Source organism: Equus quagga, chromosome 12 (genome assembly GCF_021613505.1).
Source record: "Equus quagga isolate Etosha38 chromosome 12, UCLA_HA_Equagga_1.0, whole genome shotgun sequence".
Classification (NCBI taxonomy): Eukaryota; Metazoa; Chordata; class Mammalia; order Perissodactyla; family Equidae; genus Equus; species Equus quagga.
In genome coordinates, this window is record NC_060278.1 from 84,582,614 (window position 1) to 84,605,788 (window position 23,175).

Genomic DNA, 23,175 nt, shown 5'->3' on the forward strand with positions numbered 1-23,175 from the left:
GCACCAGGAAAGCACAGAAGAAGCAGCCTAGACTGACCCCCTGCGCCTGCCCAAGCCCCTGAGATCAGCATTTCCATCCATCTCGCTGCTCAGCCAGAGACCCCAGGAACCCTCCTGGGACGCCTGCCACAGCACGGCCTGATAAGCAGTGCAGAGGTCGGCGCCTGCTCCTTTCAGCCCTCGTAGCCAGCCCCTCAGCACGTCCTGCATCTCCACTTCCAGAACAGAGCCGGAGCCTGACCACTGCTCGTCACTTGGCACCATCCTCCCTCCTCTGGATTTTGCAGTGCCCTCCTCACAGGGCTGTCTGCTTCCACTTTTGCCCTGTGGCGTCTGTCTTCCACACAGCAGCAGAAGGATCCTCTCAGGCCATCAGATTGCCTCACAGCCTGGCCCTCAGCTTTCCAGTACCCAGCTGTCTCACCCAGATGAACCTATTGCCTGTTTCTTGGCACCACAGAGTCTGTCTCTGTCTTACACTCCCCGCCTCATCTACTGACTCTCCCTGTTCTCCCTCAGCTCCAGCCTCGTATCCCTCTTCCCGGCACACATCAGCATGCACCTGCCTCAGGACCTTTACACTCACCCTTCCCCCTGCCTCAGATGGTCTTCCCCCAGTGTCCTCACAGCTGCTCCCTTCCTGCGTGAAGAGTTCTGCTCCTGAGTGAGTGAGTGTCCTCCTGCCCATCAGGAGCCTCTCCCCCTCTCTCTGTCTCCTTGCCCTCCTTTGCTTTTCTCCCCAGCACCACCTGACAATGCATTGCATATTTGGTTTTTTTGAGATCCTTTCTCCCTCACTGGCACATGATCTCCATGAGGGCGGGCACTCTTCTGCCTTGTTCCCAGCTGTATCCCCAGAGTTTGGCACAATGCACTGCACATAGTAGGCAGGCAGTAAACCTGGGCAGTGTTCGTGAGGGGGTGGCATGTCAAGGAAAGCTGCTCTGCGCTGAGAGCTGAAGGACGAGGAAGGTGGCCCAGGTGGAGAGGGGAGAGATGCCGGGCAGCAGAGAGCATGCGCACGTCTGCCTGTGGGCAGGGGTGGGGCACAGACGAGGCCCCACGGAAAGGCCACTGTGGTCACAGCCTGTGAACGAGAGCAAGCGTGGCGTGAGCTGTGGCTAAGGAGGTCTGCAGGGGTCACCATGGGGGCCTGAGAGGCCAGCCTGAGGATGGGGCCTTGGGCTTGTGAGATGGAGGGAAGCCGCGTGATCAGACAGGCTTGCAGACAGGTTCCTGAGCAGCCCTGCTTGACAGTGGCCTGTGTCCCTGTGCCCCACATGACAGCACGTTGTTCCCTCCCAGTTGGAGACCCTCAGTAACAAATTCAGAAGATGATGCAGTGAACATGGAGCAATGTGGCATAGCCTTTCCAAAGTCCAGAATTGACAACCTGTGACAGTTGGCTTTGGAGCACTGTGAAAGAACATTCCTCAGTTTCACCCAACGATAATAAGACCAAGAAGCAGCTGTGAGGAGCTGCTGTCCTAACCTTCAGCCGTCACCGTGGGAGGAGTTGTCCAGAGGAGCGTGATGTGGAGAATGGAGCAGGGCGCAGATGACTTGTGACCAGCGTCCTCAGGGCCTTGGTGGCCGCTGTAGGGGCCTCCCTAGATTTCTAAGCAAGAAGGAAGCTTGTCAGAGTGCGTTCTGAGGTTCAGATGGCTCTCTTGGGCTCTGAACTTCAGACTCCCCTCCCTTATGATTCCCGTGCAGGACTCTGGGCACAAACATAATATCGCCCATCTCCAGGTGTTGGAGCCACCAAGCCAAACCTACAGACTCCTTTAGGAGCTGCGTCTGAGGTTCCTTCCCTTTTTTCCACAGCCACAGAAACTAGAAGGTCCCTAGTACTGTCTGAGATTCTTCCTGACACCATTCCCCAGCTCAAGGGGGATGAGACCAACCCTCAGAAGAGAAGTGGGGACTCCAGTTTCCTTGGAGCCACCAGCAAGCCTGACTTCCTGTTTCTCTTTGTATTTCTGCCTCAGATATTCTCCCAGGAGTACATCAACCTCTTGCTGTCCATGTATTTCTTCGTGCTGGGAATCCTGGCCCTGTCCCACACCATCAGGTCAGAAGGCATCTCTGCAACGTTTGAAGCAGCTCTCTCGGGAGCCAGGACAGGGTCTTGGATGAGAACATGACCTTTGGCGTCATTCAGAGCCAGGTTTGAATCCTGGCTGTAAAACCCAAGGGAATCTTTCCCCGGTGTCACGCTGTGGGTGACCTAGAACGAGAACCATACCCTCTCTGGGCCACAGTTTCCTTACAAGAAGTGATAGGAGTATCCGACTGGAAAGTTATCTGCGAACAGCAGTGTCATTATTACCCGTCTCAGTACTGAGATAAGTCATGCCAGTGTGCCCTGCTAGGTGCCGTAGCCTGCCGCGCCGAGCACTAGGCAAGGCTTCTCACACGCGGGCTTGCTTCATGAGAGACGGGCGGTAGAGTGAGAGGTGAGGGTGCAGGCTCTGGAATTTGACTACCTGACTTTGAATCCACACTTGGCCACTTAATAGCCCTGTGACTTTGGGCCAGTTACTTAATCTCTCTGGCCTCAATTTCATCACCTGAATGTGGAGGAAAATGACAGTACCTTCCTTGTGGGTCCTAGGGAAAGCTTTCAGCACGGTGCATGGCACTGAGTGTGTTCAGTGACTGTTAACTGTTGCTGTTTTCGTTGTTGCTGTTATTGCATTAACCTGCCAGATAACCTTATAAGGTTAACTTTTGCTTTTAATCTAGTTTTACATTCGGAAACTGAAGCTCAGAGAGGTTAAGAAATTTGCTAGGATCACACTGCCGATAAGCAGCAAAGCCAAGATTCAAACCCAGGTCTCTGTGGCCCCAGAGCCCATCCTCTTCCCACCGCCCCCCCCGCTCAGATTGCCACATGTTCTGTCAGTTTAGTGGGGACAAAGAGTCTAGGCTTGTGATGCTCAGGCGGGGCTGCTGTTGGTGCTTTGGACAGGCCAGTTCTCCATGCATTGTAAACGTTTGAGATCCTTAGCCCTGCTTACCAAATGGGAGTTGTGCCCCCAGCCCGTCCCTTACCTTACAGTGACAGAAGCATCCCAGCCTACTTCCATCTGGCCCCTTGAGGCGGGTCAGCCTCAGGCTGAGAACCCCTGACGGACCATGAGGCAGCCAGCAGACCAGGGAAAGTTCCCGGAAGGAAGGAATACAACTTGAACAGAGCTTTGAAGAGGAGGAAACCTGGAAGAGGCACGAAGGAGGGAGAGGCCAGGCCAGGAGCTGGGAGGTCTGTGCATGCTGAGGACACGGTCGAGATCCTCCCAGAGCAGTCAGAGAGAAAGCTAGAGAGAAAGAGCAGGGTCTGCTCACAGATAGGCCGGAAAGCCACCTGCTCTCGTCACGCTGGTGGGACATGGTAGTCAAGAGTGTGGGCTCGAGAGGCAGGCAGCCCTGGACCCAAGGCCTGGCTCTGCTGCTCTGTACTTTATGTAGTTACTCAAGCTCTCTGAGCCTCAGTGTCCAGCAATAAAGAGGAGATACTGTGAGCGCCTCCTTGCGGGGGTGTGGACAGGATCAAGTGAGCCACGTCTGTAACCCGTCTAGAGCACAGTGCCGTGAGTTGAGTGGCTGGCCCGAGGTCACACAGCTGGGACTTGAACTCTGGTCTTTCGACTGAGTTCAGTGTTGTCTTCAACTACGGCCACCCTTCACTCACAAAATCTTGTTCTGGTCACCTTGGGAGAATTCTAATCCAGCCCCCCATCCTAAAAAATGAAGACCCAGAGAACTTGAGTGACGTGAACTTGGCAGACCCAGTCGCCCTTCATCAAAGGACAGACCTGTCCTTTCCTGATGGAACCAGGGTGGGGTGAGTTGGGCAGTCACTTCCAGACACTGGCCTCTCCTTTCCCATGGTGATTAGGAACCCCCCAACTCTAGCCCATCCCACCCCAGCATGTATGAGGGGCTTGAGACCCCCTACTCCTCCCCACAGCCCAGCCCCCACCTCAGAGCAGGAGAATCCCGTATATTTTGAACATGTCAGGCCACTGTTAGGCCATGTACCGAGGAATTGATAATTTCAACAACCCTGCAAGAGAAGCGAGATCTCCATCCAGCTGCCCAAGCAGGGTGTTTTGAACCTGCATCATTTTGACACCAAAGACTTTTTTTTGCCTTTTAGAACAATAACTGAGGAACATTGTCCCAAATTTCTCGCGGATTAGCCGAGAAACAGTTGTCTGTCTTTTAACAATTCATTATTTTTACTGACAGAAATTATCAACAGAAAACAGAACCAACGACAACCAAAACTGCACGTGGTAAAATTAATTAATGACTAAAAATTACCAGAAGAATCACTTTCTTGATAAAGTTTAGAGCACGAAATTTGACCTGGGGAAATTAGACCTTATAAAAATAATGGATGCCCATGGGCAGAAGGGGTGCTCACCCTACGAGGTCAGAGCTGTCTTCTGAAAAATTTGATGTGGACCGAAAACTATGAGATAAAAGAAATCTTTATTGTAAAATTTACGTGGAAAAGAACTGAATTGGATGAAAATAATTTTAGCAAAGGGGGAGTGTAATTTAATCATGCCATTTAGAAAGTTTGTCCAAGAGTTAAATGTAGTTTTTGTCTTCAATCAAAAGTAGTTAAGAGTTTTCTTAACTGCTTTCTCAGAGAAAGACTACAGTGTTGGTGGAATTTTGATGAGCCGTTTGTATCTACAAACTCAGATCTTCCTCGGGATCCAAAGAGGATCCTGAAGGTTTCAGATGGAAATTGAGGCTCAGGGGTTGTGTGACCACCAGGGTTCACAGCTGGTAGGGGCAGAGTGAGGTTTTGAGCCCAGGTCTGACTCCACGGCCAGTTTTGGCAGAAGTGAAGGGGAAGAGAGAGCTTAAAGAGGGTGGGCTGGCTGCCCTGTCCCTGGGGGCGAGGACTGCGGAGGAGAAGAGAGGCCTGCCGAAGGGCTGCAGGAGCCGGGCCCCAGGCGGGCGGAGGTTCTCCTGGGATTCCTTGCACGCCAACCACCCTCCCCGGCCCGCCTCGGGCTTCTCTGGGAAGAAACCACAGCTTGGGGCGTTGGGGAAGGGCAGAGACCGCAGCCTGCCTCACCTTGTACAATCGCCAAGACCCAAGCCCGTGCCAGAATCCTTCCTGCCAAGGGAGCCTTGGCGTAATTTTATCACCTCTGAGCTCACAACCCCCCAGCTGACCTTTAGAGGACAAAAGACCCATAAGGCCAAAATCTGCCACTCCGGGAGGAGGAGGCCATGTCACCAGTTTCACTGACCCTTGCTTCCACCCCCCGGGAGAAGGGCTCCAGGATGTGGTTTCCCAGCAGGAAGCAGTGACCTTTAGTTTTGACGTGAGCCATCCAGGGCTGGAAAGAGTCCCTGCCTGCTACGAAAGGCTGCATTCAGAGGCGCTCCGAGGTGTTTGCCAGCTGCCGCCGGGCACGGGCCTGTCGTGGGTGGGGTGAAGGTGTGAGATGGAGCCCTGCCCTTGAGTTCGGGCTCACCCCAGCCAGGCTGCTTGACTCTCACCGTGTGTCATCCAGCAGCCGCTCTTTTCTCAGGATAACACACATCAGTCTAGAGACTTCCTACTTGAAGTTGAAGCTGCAGTTAAGCTTACAGGGTGCCAAGCATTCATTTAATCCTCTTAATAGCCTTATGAGAAAGATGTTACAGTGTTCCAAATGAGGAAATAGTTGCACAGAACAGCCAAGTAACTTTCCCAAGGTCACACAGCTAATAAGTGGCAGAGCCCAGATTTGAACCCAAGAAGTCTGGCTCCAGAGTCCATGCTCTTAACCACTGCACTGTGGTGGCTGAGAAGCTAATAGCATCAAGCTTCTAAGGACGAAGCCAGGATGGTGTGATGGCCTTAGCTCCACAGGCCTTCTCCCCGCCTCTGCACATGCACTCTGGCTTCAGACTCCCCCAAAAGGGACTCAGTAAGCTGAGGTGCAAGTAGCTCCCCGCCTCATCCACCCTGGCTTCTGCCTCCCACCTCCTCAGAGCCGTGCTCTGGAAGGCCGCTCCCAGTTCCATCCTGTGGCTGCCACGTCACTCTCACAAAGCCCTCTCATCATTCATGCCACAGCCCTGTAGCCTGAGGGCTTGGCACTTGACAGATGGGGAAGCTGAGGCCCAGAGATGGTTCTTGAATCCACACCTTCTTCCCCTAAGCCCCAAGGTCTTAGAGAGCTCCCTTTACCCTGTGCCCCGGTACCTCTGGGCCTGCCTCCATTTACCTACAGCTGGGAGCATCATCCTGACTCTGCCAACCTCGTTAGTCATTGTCAGTCTGAGCTGGTGTGTCCAAATGCTTTTGAGCTTGGGTGCTGGACATCCATTGGTGACGATAGAAGCCCACAGTTCTTATGTCTGTGTTGTGGGTCCAGTGCTAGGCTAAGCTGCTCCCCTACCTTCACAGCAACCCTCTGAGACAGGTGATGTTGTCATCCCCACATACAGCTGAGGAGACTGAGCCACTGGAGTGGCCCACCCAGGGCCACACGGCTGGTATGTCGCAGAGCAGGTTTCAGGGCTGGGCCACCCAGGCTTGTAGCCACTCCACAATACTGCCGCCCCCCAGGACTAGGTTGGGCCAAGAGGCCCTGATTTGATAATCTTGCTCTGAAGATGATCCAGGAAAGAAAGTCTGTTCCTTGCCTGGCCAGGAAGTAGAGTATGCTGGGTGATCAGAGAGATGCTTCCAGAGATGAGGCCATCCTGAGCAACAGGGCCTTGTGGAAGGAGTGAACGGGAGGAGAGGGTGCTCCTGCCCTGGCGGCTCTGATTCATCTAGCTGATCGAGTCCAACGAGGTTGTAAAATTCTCAGCCGTGACGTGGAGTGGGGTGACCCTCAGGTCGTCTGACTTAATAAGTCGGGAGAGAGTCCAGGAATATGCGTGCTTGACAAAGACTCAGACAGACGGGGCATGAGCCAGACTTTGGAGTCCATTGCTCTCCTGAAAACTGTTTTGTGAAAGTCTGCTCTGCTTTGTGTTTCTTGGATGATAACCGAGAGGTGGTACGGAAGCACTAGGAGTCCAGTGACCAGGGTTCGAGTCTCAGCTCAGATACTGGCTCCCTGTGTGAGCCTGGGCAGTCACTTACCTCCGAGGGTCTCTGTTTCCACATCTGTAAAATGGGTCCAAGAACACCTACCTGTCAGGGCAGCTGTGAGGATGTGGGGAGAAAACAGCTGTAAATAGTGCCTTGCGTCCAATGTGGGGTGGTGCCGGGGCTGTGGTTGCCTGTAGGGGTTCGGTTTGCCTCGTGTCCAGCGTGGGGTGGTGCTGGGGCCATGGTTGCCCATAGGGGATCGGTTTGCCTCATGTCCAGCGTGGGGTGGTGCTGGGGCCGTGGTTGCCCGTCGGGGCTCAGTTTGCCTCCTGTCCAGCGTGGGATGGTGCTTGGGCCAGGGTTGCCCATGGGGGCTCGATTTGCTTCGTGTCCAGCGTGGGGTGGTGCTGGGGCCATGGTTGCCCGTGGGGGCTCAGTTTGCCTCCTGTCCAGCATGGGATGGTGCTTGGGCCGTGGTTGCCCGTGGGGGCTCAGTTTGCCTCCTGTCCAGCGTGGGGTGGTCCTGGGGCTGTGGTTGCCCGTGGGGGCTCGGTTCACCAACCTGCTTTGTGTTTCCTTCTAGCCCCTTCATGAATAGGTTTTTTCCAGTCAACTTCCCAAATCGACAGTACCAGCTGCTCTTCACACAGGGCTCTGGGGAGAACAAAGAAGGTCAGTGCTGCCCGCCTTCCCCTGCCTTGGGTGTGCCTTGGGTGTCTTCCCCCGCCGCTCCCCTTTGTCCCTCTGATATTGGGGCTCTCCGGTAAAGCACATGATGGAAGAGTGCGCTCTGGAATCACAGTGCCTGGGTTCACACCCCAGCTCTGCCGCCACCCAGACATGGGACTCTGGGTGAACGCCTTTACCTCTCTGAGCCTTGGGTGTTTTCATTTCTGTTTTGCTTTTTCATCTGTAAAATGGACACTAGAATCTCATCCCTCCCTTTGGGCACATTGTTAGGACTGCAAGTCAGTGATGAGTGGAAAGCATCTGGACGCTGCCTCGCTCATAGTGAGCTCTCAGTGAAAGCTGGCCGTCGTAGCTGTTTTCATCGTGTGTATTTTTAATATGATTACTTCCCCACCTAAGATTTGAAACGGGTTCCATGGCTTTTGTAAAAAGTGAAAACCAGAGGGCCTCGGGGAAAGCCCAGGCTGTGGGGGTTAGTTAGGGTATGGGTCAAATGCTGTATCAGGATTATCAATGGCTTGACCAAATGGAAGGGATTTCTCTCTTGTGTAAAAGTCTGAGCTTGGGAATGTCACACTCATTGTGAAGGTGCCTAGCACATTCTGCCTGTCCCTAGAGAGTGGCAATTTTATACACATCTCTTTTTACATCTCTAGTGCGTCTGTGCCCAGTAAATGATTGTTGACAGTTAAAAAAAAAAAAAAGACTAAACTTGCACCCCAGAGTCTTCGGGGTCCCACGCACCGTCTGCCTCATGCTCTGTACACTCTGGGGGACCCTTGGGTGCTCCATCTCTCCACAGTCCCGGCAGAGGGAGTAGGAGCCCTGTGTCACAGGCCCATTTAGCTGCAGAGGAAGCTGGGAAATGTGGCCATGAGCTAGTTGGCCTCGTGTCCATTTAAAAATCATCAGAGTGCTGTTGCCACTAAGGAGAGAACAGAAATCGGGGCCAGGGGCTGGCCCGGTAGCGCAGCATTTAAGGTTGCACGTTCCGCTTCTCGGTGGCACGGGGTTCACCAGTTCGGATCCTGGGTGCAGACATGGCACCGCTTGGCATGCCATGCTGTGGTAGGCGTCCCACATATAAAGTAGAGGAAGATGGGCACGGATGTGAGCTCAGGGCCAGGCTTCCTCAGCAAAAAAAAAAGAGGAGGACTGACAGTAGTTAGCTCAGGGCTAATCTTCCTCAAAAAAAAAAAAAAAAGAAATCGGGGCCAACCAGCAATCTGCTACACTCTGGAATCTAAAACAAATAGCTGTGCTCTGTGACCCTGGGCCAGCTCCACCACCTCTCTGGGCTTCCTGATTAGGAGATTTGGAAGTGATGGAGAATGGGTCTAGCATCAGAGCCCCCCACAAGAGCAGCCTCAGGGACTCCCTCCTGCTTTTTCTCCAGGCCTCTGTCTCTTACCTTCTTCCTCCTCTGCCAGCTTTGTAGGGCTGACAGCAACCTTCTTGATTCCTTTGGGGGCAGAACAGAAAGATTCCTGAATGAACTAGTGCCTTGCTAAAGACGTGGGCTCGGTGGCGACTGGCACTGATTGAGCAGCAGCTGTGTGCCAGGCACTGTGCTGAGTGCTTTGTAAGGGCCCTCTCACTTGCTCTGCACAGCAGGCCTGTGAGGGATGTGCTGGGATTCCGCTTTTACAGATGAGAAAACAAGCTCAGAGAGGGAGCTACCTCCCCCAAGGTCACCCAGCTACAAATTTAGAGCCTGTGCTTCCGGCGCCATGGACCCCTCCCACTGAGCCCGCGCCAGGCCTGTGTTCTCTCTGGGCCTCCGGTCCCTGCGATAGGACCTTGGAGGGGCTGGGGATAGATCCAGTGAGCACCTTCGGCCTGTGGGCCTGCGACAGTGCCCACAGCCATGCCGTCCTCCGTCCAGGGGCTGACAGGTGGGAGGGGCAGCCCCGCCCTGGGGAGTGGACTTACCCGGCCTCTCTGCCTAGAGATCATCAATTATGAGTTTGACACCAAGGACCTGGTGTGCCTGGGCCTGAGCAGCATCGTTGGCGTCTGGTACCTGCTGAGGAAGGTGAGTAGCCAGGGCCTGGGCCAGGGTGGAGGCAGGCACTGGAGGGGACTGGCCAGGGGCAGGGAGGCACAGCTGGCTGATCGCACTCCCGCCTTTCCCAGCACTGGATTGCCAACAACCTCTTCGGCCTGGCCTTCTCCCTTAATGGGGTGGAGCTCCTGCACCTGAACAACGTCAGCACTGGCTGCATCCTGCTGGGCGGGCTCTTTATCTATGACGTCTTCTGGGTGAGTTGGGCAGGGACACAAAGGATGTCTGGCTGCTGGCCAGCCTCGCCTTCCTACTCCTGTCTCTCCAGCCCAAGCGGCAGTCAGCTGGCTGGGCGACTGCTGGGGCCTGGAAGCAAGGACCCCAGAGCAGGTCATGTCCCAGCCCAGGTGCCCACATCCATGAAACTTGCTTGGAGCCCACCCTGTGCCCGGTGCCTTCCAGCCACCCTCAAGTCTTCCTCACGGTGGCCCTAGCAGGGGTCTTACTTACCCCGTGTCTCCCCAGCCAGCAAACTGAGACAAAGAGTAGTTCGGGCAGGGATGGTTAATGCTAATGCATGGGCCCAGCCGGGGCACTGATCTGTGAGGACCGACGCTGCTTTTGACAGCATGTCTGGCTGCACACCAGCCCTGGGCTAAAGGACCTGCCACCTCATTCAGACAGGCATCACTGAGGGATCAAGGTCAGCCTGACTCAGGCACCCTTTTCTAGACCTCAGGTAGCCTCTTCTCCCCCTAAGTGAGTGATGCTGAAGGACTTTATCTGTTGGGAGGGGCTGGGCCCTGAACAAACATAGGGTACCAGCCTCGGCCTTTTCCCACTCCTTTGAATTGCCCCTCTGTTGCCCAGAACCAGGAGCCCCCCCACGAAGTGTCCATATGAGCAGTATCTGTGGCCACCTGATCTCCACTTTACACCTGCCCTGGAGCCCCGCCCAGCTCCCTGCCCCACGCCCTGCAGATCTCAGGTAGCAGCACGTCAAAGAGGCCAGGGACAGCCATTCTTTCCCACCGGCCCTCGCCTCTCTCCAGACTCCTCTCTTCTCCTTCTAGGTATTTGGCACCAACGTGATGGTGACAGTGGCCAAGTCCTTTGAGGCACCAATAAAACGTAAGTGAGGGAGCCCCTCTGCCCCCACCCCAGGGGCCCTTCCCCTCCTGGTTCCTGTTTTCATCACTGCTCCACATGCACCTCTTCTCACTGATTGATCTGGCTGTGTTCACGCGCAGCCGGCTTCTGCCCAGGCCTCCGGCGGCTTGGTCACAGGGCAGTGTGCTGTGGGCTGAGCCGGGAGGGGAGCAAGCACAGAGCAGGGGTGTCTAAGGCGGCTTCTGGCAGGGCATGCAGGGCTCTCCAGGAGAGGAGCCAAGACCTGGAGCCCCCGCACGGGATCCTTTCAGCACCTAGTTACCAGGTGCTGTCTGTCCCACGCCTCTCTCACTACCCTGGTTCCTATCTTTAGTGTATCCATGGTTTATAAAGATTAGACAATCCAGGGGCCGGCCCAGTGGCGCAGCGGTTAAGTTCACACGTTCCGCTTCTCAGCAGCCCGGGGTTCACCGGTTTGGATCCTGGGTGCGGACATGGCACCACTTGGCACGCCATGCTGTGGTAGGCGTCCCAGGTATAAAGTAGAGGAAGATGGGCACAATGTTAGCTCAGGTCCAGGCTTCCTCAGCAAAAAAGAGGACTGGGAGTAGTTAGCTCAGGGCTAATCTTCCTCAAAAAAAAAAAAAAGAAAAAGATAATCCAGCTACAAGCATCCTTGAACACAGAGAACTTTGTTTCTCACACCTCAGCAAGCCCAGTGGTAGGGTGTCTCAGGTTGGGTTAATGACCCTCAATGGAGTCACCAAGTGCCAAGGTTACTTCAGTCCTCGCCCCACAGATCTCAGCATGTCCGCCCATGCCTTAAGCTCATCCCTTTGTGGTCCGAGGATGACTGCCACAGTTCGTAGCATTGACTCCTCGCACAGCTACGTCCAGAGGTGGAAAGGGGGAACTCTGTCTTGCTTGCATCAGAGGGATATTTTTCCCCAGATGCCCCCTGCAGCCTCCCTCATATTTCATTGGCCAGAATTGGGTCACAGGCCCAAATCCAAACCAGTCCTCAACAAGGGGGGCCTGAAAACCATGACTAACTTAGAGTTTAAGCCTTAGACCAATCAAGAATCACCGCCTGTGGTCACAAGACCAAAGAGGAGGACAGAGTCAGTCATGGTGGCAAGGCAGGGGGCGGGGGGAGGTCTTGTTGGGAAGGCGAGCACCCTGGGAAGTGGTGGCTCACGGCAGTGGACATCTGGGTGAGGTTGGCCTCGCAGAGTCGGGAATAGCTGTCTTTCTCACAGTCTGATTCTCCACTGCAGCAGGCCAGTCTTCCCCGTGAGCTGGAGAGAGGCTCATGGCCACACACTACTCCTAAATGCTATGGTCCCACCTCAGTGACCCAGGGCAAAACAAGCCTCTCCCAGCTTTAAAGCTGTGTGGCCTGGCCTGGCCCAAGAGCCAGGCACTCGCACTGGGGAGATGGAGGATCATGATGGACAGGCCTGAGTCGCTGCCCTCTCCAGTGCCTGGGGGCAGCGTGTTTGACTTTGCCAATTCCCCTCAGTTCCAAGGGTGTAAGGTGAGGGCAGTTCTCCAGAGCAAGAGAACAGATGCTGGGCAAGCCAGAACAGCAGCTGTCCCCCACGTGCTGAGATGGATGAACTCAGCCAAGGTGTCAGGAGAGCTCTCCTGGGCCATGAAGGATGAACGCGTGTTTACCAAGCCCAGGGGTGGTAAGGGCGTTTGAAAGAGCGAGTACAGCTTTAGCAAAGGGCTGGAGGCAGGAGAATGCATGGAGGCCCTGGGAGCAGAGACTCGGGGAGGGAGTGCGGCTGAGTCTAGGGGAGCAGCAGGAAAGAGGCCAGATTTGGGGACGCCAAGGATTCATGCCGAGGAGCCTGGAAACTGCCCGCTGGGCAGTGGATGAGCCATTGGAAGGCTCTGAACAGGGAAATGACAGTCATATTTGGTTTCTGGTGCCTGGAGTCTGGCTTTCTAGCTTGGGGAGAAGGCTCGTTGCCTTCTGCTAAGCATGGTGCTCAGAGGCAGCCTAGCAGAGTGGTTAAGTGCACATATGCTGAAGTCTGACTGCCTGGATTTGAATCCCAGATAGGACACTTGCTGGCTGTGGGTCCTCAGGGAAGAGACTTCACCTCCCTGAGCCCTGGTTTCCACATCTGCTGCTCGGAATTGAATGGCACGGGGATTGGGAGGCTCGAATGAGGAGATCTGTAAATCCTGTGACTGTGCATTCAAGGCAGGAAGGGGTGCGCAGGGAAGGGCATCTGTGCGCTATAGGGAAGCACAGGCTTGCCTAGCACCCCCGGTGTACCTCTCTTTACATATCACTGGCCAGAGCTGCGTCACATGACCACCCCTAGTGGCAAGAGAAGTGAGGAATTCAGGAACGGGGATTGTCCCGATTGTCTTAGCCTTACACCACACGTGATCCGTCACGGGGGAGGCTGCCCCACACGGAGTCAAGACTGGGTTAGTAAAGAAGGCGTGGGGTAGCAGTTAACAAGGTGTGCTCATCTCTGATCCTCTCCGCAATCCTGGGGTCGGTTCTGTTGTTCTACCCCTTTCACAAGAGAGAAAACCAGGGCACAGAGCAGTTAAGTAACCTGTGCAAAGCCACACTGCAGAGCCTGGGTTCAGACCCACGCAGTCTGACCCTCAGGCCCACATCTGACTGCTCTTCTGCTCGCAAGGCCCTACGGGTGAAATCCAGTTACAGCTGCCTCTCGCTGTAACCGCACGCTGAGGGGGACATTTCGCTCAGTCTTTGTTTATCCAGACAAGCTGCAGCAGGATTTCTGAGAGGGCTTGAAGCAAGGAATTTGTAGGTGTGTGGCTTTTTCTCCCTCAGCACATCCAGAAAGAGCCTATTGCCCAGGCTCCGCCTGCCTCAGGGCAAGGGCCACCATCCGTTCTGACCCGGGTTGTAGTAGGATGGAAAGCCTGGTAGAGGCCAGCACTGCGTGGGCCCTTTTATCTCTTTTTTTTTAAAGATTAGCACCTGAGATAACTGTTGCCAATCTTCCTTTTTTTCTTTTTCCTTTTTTTTTTCCTTCTTCTCACCAAAGCCCCCCCCCCCCAGTACATACTTGTATATTCTTAGTCGTGGGTCCTTCTAGTTGTGGCATGTGGGACGCCACCTCAGCATGGCTTGATGAGCGGTGCCATGTCCACACCCAGGATCCGAACCAGCGACACCCTGGGCCGCCAAAGCGGAGCGGGTGAATTTAACCACTCGGCCACGGGGCTGGCCCCCTTTTATCTCTTTTGTATCCTGGGCTCTAGGGTTGATCCCATCTATCCAAAGGGTTCCATGGCTTTCAAAGGTCAGTGAAACTGTATGGGATGTGAGTTATGGCTCAGTAAAGGTATTCAACCTTTGTCCTAGATGCTCCCAGATTCTCCCCGCTCTAACCAGCTGTCATTCCAGATGCAGACATTGCCCTTCAGTCTGTCGCCTCCCCCCGCCTCCCCGCCCCATCTCCCCACACAGTTTCACACAGCAGCAGTGGGGGGCCCGGAGTCAAAGTCAGAGGGGCTTTCACCAACTCCTTGTTTCCCTGCCTCCCCCCGCAGTGGTGTTTCCCCAGGACCTGCTGGAGAAGGGCCTCGAAGCAGACAACTTCGCCATGCTAGGACTCGGAGATGTCGTCATTCCAGGTGACCAGGCTGGGTGGGAGCCACAGTGTAAGGAGCGGAGGGTCTTTTCCCTGGAGCAGGGAGGAGTACCGTGAAACAGACAGCCTTACCTATCAGGAAAGAGAGGGGGAAAGGGTTAGGCCAGGTGATTCCACACCCCCAGCCCTGGGTCAGCCCAGGGTCTGGTGGAGGAGTCCACCTCAACACACCTTATAGAGGGATAGCAGTGAGCAAGCCTGTCCTCACGGAGCTACTGGTCTGCGTGTACAGATGTCACTCAAGAATTACAAAAGTAAATGTGTATGACAGACTGAAACACACCCTGAAAAAGCACATTCTGTGACAGTCTTAAAGGAAGCTGACCCCTCTCACACACCTACACTTGTCTACACCCCTTCCCAATGTGTATAAGAATTACAGATGTGCTAGAACTGCCTGATCCCCATGGTCTCCCCTCCCCCGTGCAGGGAGAACCTGCAGGGTGTGTGTGGACCCGGGGGCACCATGGGTGCGGGCTCCTGCATCCACACCCCTAGAGGGATCTGTGGCACACACCTGCTCGCCTGCACAAGCTGGCCTTTGAGCCCATTATCTACGTGTGGGTGCTAGTCAGTACCTGTAGCTATGGGCACAGGTGCCCTGTCTGCGGGCCTGAGTGTGGGTGTCTGTGGCCTGGCCTTGCCATGGGGCACCAGCAGTCTAATACTACCAGTCAGGAGACTAAGGGCAAAGCTGAGCTGCCAGTCTGAGGACCACCAGGTGGCTGCGGCTTAGATGCTGTGTGTCTGCAGACCTGGGCCTGTGACCAGGGCAGTGAACATCCAAAGGGCATACTTGTTCCCCAGCCAAGAGTCAGAGGGTTAGGAGCACCCCAGTGCTTGCTTAGAGAAGAACATTTGGAACAGATTAAAAGCAGCTTGTTTTCCAGCATAGGAAGCAGTTGTGATAAGCGAGGAAGGTGCGGGCACTTCCGTTGTGGCCCTTTCGTGTGGGGTGAAGCAGAGGCTCTCTCTGCCCCGGGAGGGGGCCTTAGTAAATTCACGCAGGAGTAAGCACGGGGCCAGGACTCAGACCAGGTGTGTCTGACTGCAGAAGAGGTCTCCCTGTCAGAACTGCTCTCACAGCAGTGACGACAAGAAGATGAGAATTGCAGCAGCCCTTGTTTCTCGCGCACCTGCTGTGTGCCAGGCACTACACTAGGTCTTCAAATACTTGTCTGTGCTGCTCCTAGCAGCGCAGTGACATAGAGGCTATTTCCATTTCACAGATGAGGAAACTGAGGGTCAAAGAGACTTGCCTGAGGCCTCGGGGACCTGGGGGCGTGATCTTGAGCCCAGATGGCTCCATGACTTGCAGTACTGTGATGCAAGGAGACCTTCCCCCGGGGGAGGTGGCTCCATCAGATGGAGGAAGTAGAGTCCAGGGAAGCATTTGGCTCACTCTGCAGGGCATGGTCTGTCACAGGCCCGCACACTGATTTCCCCACGTCCTTGATGGCCCTAGTTCTCGGCTTGGGGCTCCACAGGGCGTCTCTCATATCTGTATATAGCTATATGTGTCTACGTCTTTCAGCAGTCACAGTGAGTGTACAGTGATCACAGCCTCACAGAGCCTCGGTGACGCTGTTCAGAGGAGAATGGGTTTGGGGCATTGTTTTGAGGACCAGATGGAGTATTAGGAGTGAAAGCTGTTCGCGGAGCCCTGACCCCTGGATTAGTTGAGCAGTTGTAGAATTCAGCCGCCAGGGGGCACTGAGGCCCCAGCTTTGTTTCCACAAAGGCAGCATTTGTCTGCTCTCTCTGCCCAACTCCCTACTCACACCGTCTCCACTAAGATTAATCCTGTGTGCCACTTGGTGCTCCGGTCAGCACAGAATGTGAGAGCCTACTGTCAACTAAGGGAGGTTCAGCCCTTACCCTTTCTGAGCCCAGACACAGACGGATTTGATGTATGCAACACACAGAGACTAGAGGCTGTGTCTCTGGGATTTTTAGGCTTCTGGGGCATCTGTGGGGGGTTTTGAAGTGTAAATAGGAGTGCTGTGGGTGGACTAAGTTAACTATTCTCCTGAGCTCCTTCAGGGCCTCCTACTCTTTCCCTCCAACCAGGCAGCTGCCCTGTGGGTCTTTTCCAAAATCTGTTTAGGTGGCTCACCTGCTTAGAGCTCTTCCAGTGGGTCCCCTTACTCTCAGGGTGAAGACCCAACTCCTTCTTGTGCCCTGGGGGGCCCTGCACAGCTGGACCATCCCCTGCATCTCCTGCTCTGGGCTGTAACCTTACTGGCTCCTTGACACCTGTCACACCCACTGAGCCCTCTTTGCTCAGGACCTTTGCACATGCTGTTCCTTCTCCCTGGCGAGTGTCCACTTCCTCGAAGAAGCCTGCCTTCCTCCCACGCCCCAGCCTGCGTCTCATCCCCTGCTGCACCTTCCCCATGACACAGGAAGCACCCTCCACCGTTACAGTGTTAGAGTGATTTTTGTTAACGTTCGATCAGCATGTCTGCCCCCTGCGCCACTGGCCCGAGCTCTCTGAGAACACAGGTTCTGCTTCCCCTGCATGCCTCCAGTGCCTCGTACTTAGCAGGCATCTGATGAACATTTGGGTGGATGGACCCAGTGTACACAGTATGGTGCTATGAGGTGCCCAGTCAACATGGTCCCAGGCCAAAACAAAATCCTGGGACCTTCTCGTTGTTCTAGGTGGCCTGAAGGTAGAGAATCGGAAATTCTGCTGGCAGTCGGCAGTGGTGACTACACCTTTGGCCCCGCTGATTGCTCCATGACTGGGAACACCAGGTTGGGGACCTAGTTGCATGTTAGTTCACAACCCTGCTCCTCCCTGGCCCAGGCAGGGGACTCCATCTGCAAGCCCTCCTGAGGCACTGGTGTCCCTGCCATCATCTAACGCCGACTTTCTCTCCGCAGGGATCTTCATTGCCCTGCTGCTGCGGTTTGACATCAGGTAAGCTGCAGAGGAGCCTAACCGTTCCGCAGGCCCCACAAGGGAGGGGCCTCCCGGGCGAGGGGTCCTCTGGGCTGCTTCAGTGGCTTTCAGGAGCCCAGACCCTCTACTCCCACAGCAGCCGTAGCCATTCTGATTTTATCTGCATTCAGGGTTCTAAATGTTCAAAGAGCCTGTGGCAAAAAGAAAAAATTAAGAATCACAGGCCAAGAGAGTTAAACCCAGAAGGTCCTGGTGGTACCCATAGTGCTTTCTCATCATGTGACCCTGGCAAGTGACCTGACCTTTCTGAGCTAAGGCTTCTCATCCTTCCGTTAGTGATAAACAAGAGCTCCGACCCCAGGATCACTGAGAAAGTCTGCAGAGAGCTGAGCACAGGCTGACCTCAGCAGCTCTGGGAGCAACCCAGCCTCAGGCACAGTTGTCATCTTTATCATTGCTTATCAGCCCCGGGGCAGGTCACCCTGTCCCAGCTGCTCCAGCTGTTCCCACCCTCTCCCTACTCAGACTTCCAGTCCATTGTAGAAAGTGAGCACAAGGGAGGGGGAAGGGAGCTAACCTGGGTCACCACTGAGAAAAGGTGGCCCTGAGCTGGGGCACCTGGGCAGGTGGGCCTGCCGCTAGCAGGTGGTGCTCAGTCATCCCAGAGGAGGGCTTGCTGTGTGTGTGCTTCATTTTGAGGTGGTTTTGAACTTTTCTTAATCTCCTTGTACCCAGTAATTGCAAAAACAGTACTAGTGTTGACAGTGGTACTGAGAAACTCAGTGCCAGCATCACTGGAATCCAGTTTGCATGTGAAACTTTTCCACAATCACATACATGCGGGTTATTTGGGTAGTGCCACACTGGACCTCATGAGCACGCGGGCTTACAGACGCCTGTGGAAGGGACCTGGCCAGGTTGTAAGCAGAGGCACATCTGTGCCAGCTGCTCTACTCCTGGCTGTCCAGAGGTCAGAGGGAGAGAAACCCACGAGAGTCCCCGGGCCATTTGCTGGAGACACAGATTGAGCTGCCAGCGCCCTGAGGAGCAGAATCTCATTCCTGGCCTGGACTTTTAGGATAAGCAAGCCCTTCAGAGCTGGTTCCAGAATCTGAGCAACATTCCCGAAGGGAGTCAGTTGCACCCCAGGCTTCACCACAAGATAGCTCTCAGTGTACTCAGCTCCAGGCTCAGAAGCAGCCAGGGCCAGGAGAGAAGAGGGTCAGAAGTACTTGTTCATTCCACAGATGTTGCTAGGCACTGTCCCAGGTGCTTGGGACACAGAGGTCATGATCTGGCGTTGTAAAGGGAAGTCCTGTAATGGCAATGCCGGCTTGCCAGTGGTTCAGCTGTTCTGCAGCTGCTCTGGGCTGAGACGCCTCCAGGAAGCCACTGGCATTGTCTGCGTGTAGTCAGCTTCTCATCAGCGTTCACCACAGGTTGCTGGACTGTTAGGTTGTCCGCACCTAAAAGTAGTAACGCAGTGTTACGGTTTGTGTGTGAGTGTTTCTCAAAGCACGAGCCACCTTAGCAGTTCACCTGAGCCGTTCTTCAGAGTGCAGATTCCCAGACCTTGCAGACCCGTTAGATCAGGCTCCCTGGGAAATGGACCTGGAATTCTGGTGGTTCTTTACCAAGCTTTCCAGGTGACTTTATCCTGGCTGAAGTCTTCCGGCTCCTGTTCTAGGTTACAGCGTTTGCTATTCACCAGCCACCGGGGAGATGGCTCGTGGTTTTCCCATTTTTCAGATGAGTAAACAGGCTGAGAGACAGAAAGTGGCTTGTCCAAAGACACATAGCTAGTGCGGTAGCAGAGTCCAGGCGCACCTCCAGACTCCTAGCCCAGAGCTGAGAGCTCCCCTCTACGCAGCCTCCAGGCTCTTCCCAGCTCCCACCCTCCGAAGGGCGGCTGCTGCTTCGGTACCTACATCTAATCCTCCTCCTCTTTCTCCCCACACCTTCCCTGAAGCTTGAAGAAGAACACCCACACCTACTTCTACACCAGCTTTGCAGCCTACATCTTCGGCCTGGGTCTCACCATCTTCATCATGCACATCTTCAAGCACGCCCAGGTGAGCAGGACTGTGCTCGGTGTATCAGGAGTGCCTTCACTGCAAGTAACGGGGACTTACCGGGCTCATGTGTCACATATACAAACAATCCAGGGGTGGGTGCTGCCCAGTGGTGACAAAGCAGCACGTCTGTGATTCTCTTGGCCTTTCATCAGAGGTTGTGGCAAGGTGACTGCCTCTGCTTCAGGCAGCACATGCCCGTTAGTGGCAAGAAGGAGGATAAAGGTCACCAGCTGTGCCTGTTGCCTTCATCAGCAAGGCAGTGCCTTTCCTAGGACCCTCTCGGCAGATTTTTGCCCACATTTTATGGGTCAGATCAGTGTCACATGGCTGCAGCTGTGATGTGGCTAGGAAAAAGAGGATGTGGCTTCTCAGCCTCGGTAGTGGTGGCAGACAGAAGTACAGAATTGGAGTGGGTGTTGGGTGTTTCAGCCCAGTACCTGCCCCACCAGGTAAGTGACAGGGCCCTCCCCCCTTCTCCCACTCCCCAAGCAGGCCAGGCTCTGCCTCCTCTTCCCACCAAGATGGGTCCTGAGCTGCCACAAAATGAACCAGAGAGGGGTGGGGGCTAGGAGATGTCAGTGTGGCCTAGAGAAGGGAAGACTGGGAGGGGAGAGCAAGCAGACAGGGTTACTTTCTACTGGAGATAGGAGCACTTCCCATGTGCCAGGCTCTGCTCAGGACTTCCTGAGGGTCTTTGTGAGCACATGAGGGAACTGGATTTGAGGTGCCATATGGCAGGTGTGATGGAGCCAGAATTCAAACCTGCATCACGTGAAAACCAAGCCCAGGCTCTCAACCGCCAGCCATGGGAAAGGCGGTGTGGTGTGGAGGCTCAGGGAAACCTGGTGGGGATCCAGACTCCACCATCTGCTAGCCGCGGGCCTCTGGGCAGGTTGCTGAAGTTACACTCTGTATTCCTCATTGATTCATAAAAACAGGAAATGAGGATAAATAATAGTAGCCACCGTGGGGTTGTTTGAGGATGAAATGAGTTAATATAAGTAAAGCACTCAGAACCATGTCTGGCCCAGGTAGTATTAGCTGTCATTATTGCTGTCCCCGCTCCATCTTCCTCTCTTCGTCCTCCCCGGGACACCAGCCGCAGAGGAACCACCTTTGAATTAATCACAAGAGCTGTTTGTTGAGCAGTTACTCTGTTACAGGCACCCTGTACCCTTTTGTGCTGAACCCTTTTGTTCATTAACTCGTTTAGTCCTTACAGTATCTCCATATCTACAATATCTGTGGAATCAATGCCAGTATTACAGAAGGTCCAAGGTCGCCTAGCCCATAGAGAGAGAAACCAAGAAGCCACGGGGAGCCACCTCTCATTCACTTCTGCTCCAGACGGCCTCGGGAGCTGTGCAAGCTGAGAGTGGCATGCACTTGGCAAGGAGGTCACAGGAGTGATTGGACCTGATTGAGGGGATCAGCTTAGAGGCCTCTTGGAGGTCTCCCCGCTCAGTCTCCTGTTAGATTCCAAGCCCAGAGCCGTTCCCTCGGCCGCCACCAGATGGCAGGCTTGCCTTCTGCCTGGGCTGGACTCTGTCCAGGCATCCCGTTGGCAGCTCTCACACAGGCCTGGGTAGAGGCAGGAGAGGTGGTCCTCTCTGTGCAGAAACTCTAACCAGAGAGAAAAAGAGGCTCCCCTTTGTCACACAGCAAGTCAGGCTGGGCCCTGGCGGGAGCCCTGGACTCCTGGCCCCAGGCCTGTGCTACTCCCCAGCAGTAGCCCAGCTGTTCTCCCCAGTCACCCAGGTGGGCATCTCCCTGAAAAGCTTTCTTGGGAAGGGATCCGAGACACCAAGGGAACCTGTTCAGTGAGGTCCCGCTCCCTCTGCAAGACACACGCAGTCCCAGTGCCAGCAATTCCCTAGGTAGGGGTCACCTCTGCCTGTGTGGTCTTCAAGCATTTGGCCTCTACCAAAAACCCACTCCAAGCAGGGGCTAGCAGCCTCCTAGAAAGGCCCTTATTGATGATCCTCATTGTACTCATTGTACAGAGAGAGGGGAAAGACCAGAGAGGAAAGCAGTTTATCTGTGGTCACACAGCAAAGCCAAGGCGGGATGGAGAGCCAAGAGTCCTGACCCCCAGCTCACTGCCCCAAGTAGTACATCCCAGCCTCTCCTTAGCACTGACTTTCTTTGGAGAGGTTCCCTGGTGCCTTGAGAGGACAGAAAATCAGAGGCTTGTATCCCTCTGATAATAGTGAACTCATGGGAGCCGTCCCACTGGCACAGTGGTTAAGTGCATGCATTCCTCTTCAGCGGCCCAGGGTTCGGCAGTTTGGATCCCAGGTGTGGACATGGCACCACGTGGCAAGCCATGCTGTGGCTGACGTCCCACATAGAAAGTAGAGGAAGATGGGCACGGATGTTAGCTCAGGGCCAGTCTTCCTCAGCAAAAAGAGGAGGATTAGCAGCAGATGTTAGCTCATGGCTAATCTTCCTCAAAAAAAAAAAAGTGAACTCACTGCCTCTCAAAGGACCCCTTCCCATAGGCCCCTGGAACCCCTCAGTGGCCACTGGCCCTCCAGTGAGGCAGGCCATGGGGGGGCCAAACTTCTACCCACTCTCCCCGCAGGAAGCCCTCCTTTTTGCCCAGCCTGGCCTTGGTAAAGAAGATGCACTGGACTTAGAGAAAGGAACCTGGGTCCACACCCCGACCAACAGTGTGAGTTAGGGCAGATGCTTGTCCCTCTTCTGATCCTCAATCTCTTCATCTAGAAAATGAGAATGAGGAAGTCTGCTTTTCAAAGATTAAATTTTAATGTTCATATTTGTTTAATTTTATATTTCATTAATTTTTGCTTTTGCTTTCATTTTCTTTCTACTTATTGGCTGTTTCTTCTTTTTCTAGCTTCTTGATTTGAAAACTTAGATTATTTATGTCAAGTCTTCTAATAAATGCTCTTAGGATTATAAATTTTCCTCTGAATACTGCTTTGGCTACCTCTTACAAATTTGGGTGTGGACCTTTATCGTTGTGATTTCTGTCACTCTTGGCGCAAAGCCAGCTCATGGCAAAGGCCTGATGCAGTGGAAGAAGCTCAGCTGCCCATGTTTGAATCCCAGCTCAGCCTCTTACACACCCTGTCTGACCTTGAGCAAGGCATTTGCCCGTGTCTGAACCTCAGTGGCATCATCTGTAAAACTCAAAGCCCAGTACTTATGGTGTTAGTAGATTCAAGAATAGTATATATGGAGTGAGGGGGTTCACAGCCCACCATGGCCCATGCCAACAAATGGTCGGAAGGTCAGGCTCAGGGGGGCTGCGGAGCCCTGTTGTCTAGGCAGGCACTGGCTTTGCCTTGGAGTGACGTCTCCTCACCCTCACCCTAGTCATCTCCAGGTCACCCTGTCGACTTTGTGAGCACCATGAAGGAGCCATTCGCGTAGTGTTTACCAGGCCCTCTTAGTGGCAGGAATATAGCAGTGAACAGGACAGCTGTGGAGCCTGCCCTCATGGAGCTCACAGCCCAGCAGGAGAGAGACTCGTCTGTAATGGCACGGGGATGTTTCGTTCCAAATTGCCAGAGAATGCTGTGAAGGATTGCAGGGCCCCAAGTGTGTGCAACAGGAGGACCTGACTCCATGCAAATGAAGGTTTCCCCACGGAAGTAACAGCTGAGCTGAAGTCTGAAGGAGGAGGAAACTAGGCAAAAGGGGGA

The 23,175-nt window shown here is 54.3% G+C and overlaps 1 protein-coding gene across 3 annotated transcripts in view; it reads left to right on the forward strand.

The window, feature by feature from the left end:
- Positions 1 to 23,175, forward strand: part of HM13 (histocompatibility minor 13) — a 40,290-nt gene that overhangs the window by 12,832 nt on the left and 4,283 nt on the right. For all 3 annotated transcript variants that reach the window (XR_006891088.1, XM_046678854.1, XM_046678857.1), the window contains exons 3-10: positions 1,992 to 2,074; positions 7,647 to 7,735; positions 9,703 to 9,788; positions 9,890 to 10,015; positions 10,832 to 10,889; positions 14,421 to 14,504; positions 17,411 to 17,447; positions 19,399 to 19,501. Coding sequence is in view for 2 of the 3 variants with exons in the window: in XM_046678854.1 (XP_046534810.1) it covers positions 1,992 to 2,074; positions 7,647 to 7,735; positions 9,703 to 9,788; positions 9,890 to 10,015; positions 10,832 to 10,889; positions 14,421 to 14,504; positions 17,411 to 17,447; positions 19,399 to 19,501 (666 nt within the window). In the remaining variant the exon portion in view is untranslated. The remainder of the gene's footprint in view (positions 1 to 1,991; positions 2,075 to 7,646; positions 7,736 to 9,702; positions 9,789 to 9,889; positions 10,016 to 10,831; positions 10,890 to 14,420; positions 14,505 to 17,410; positions 17,448 to 19,398; positions 19,502 to 23,175) is intronic.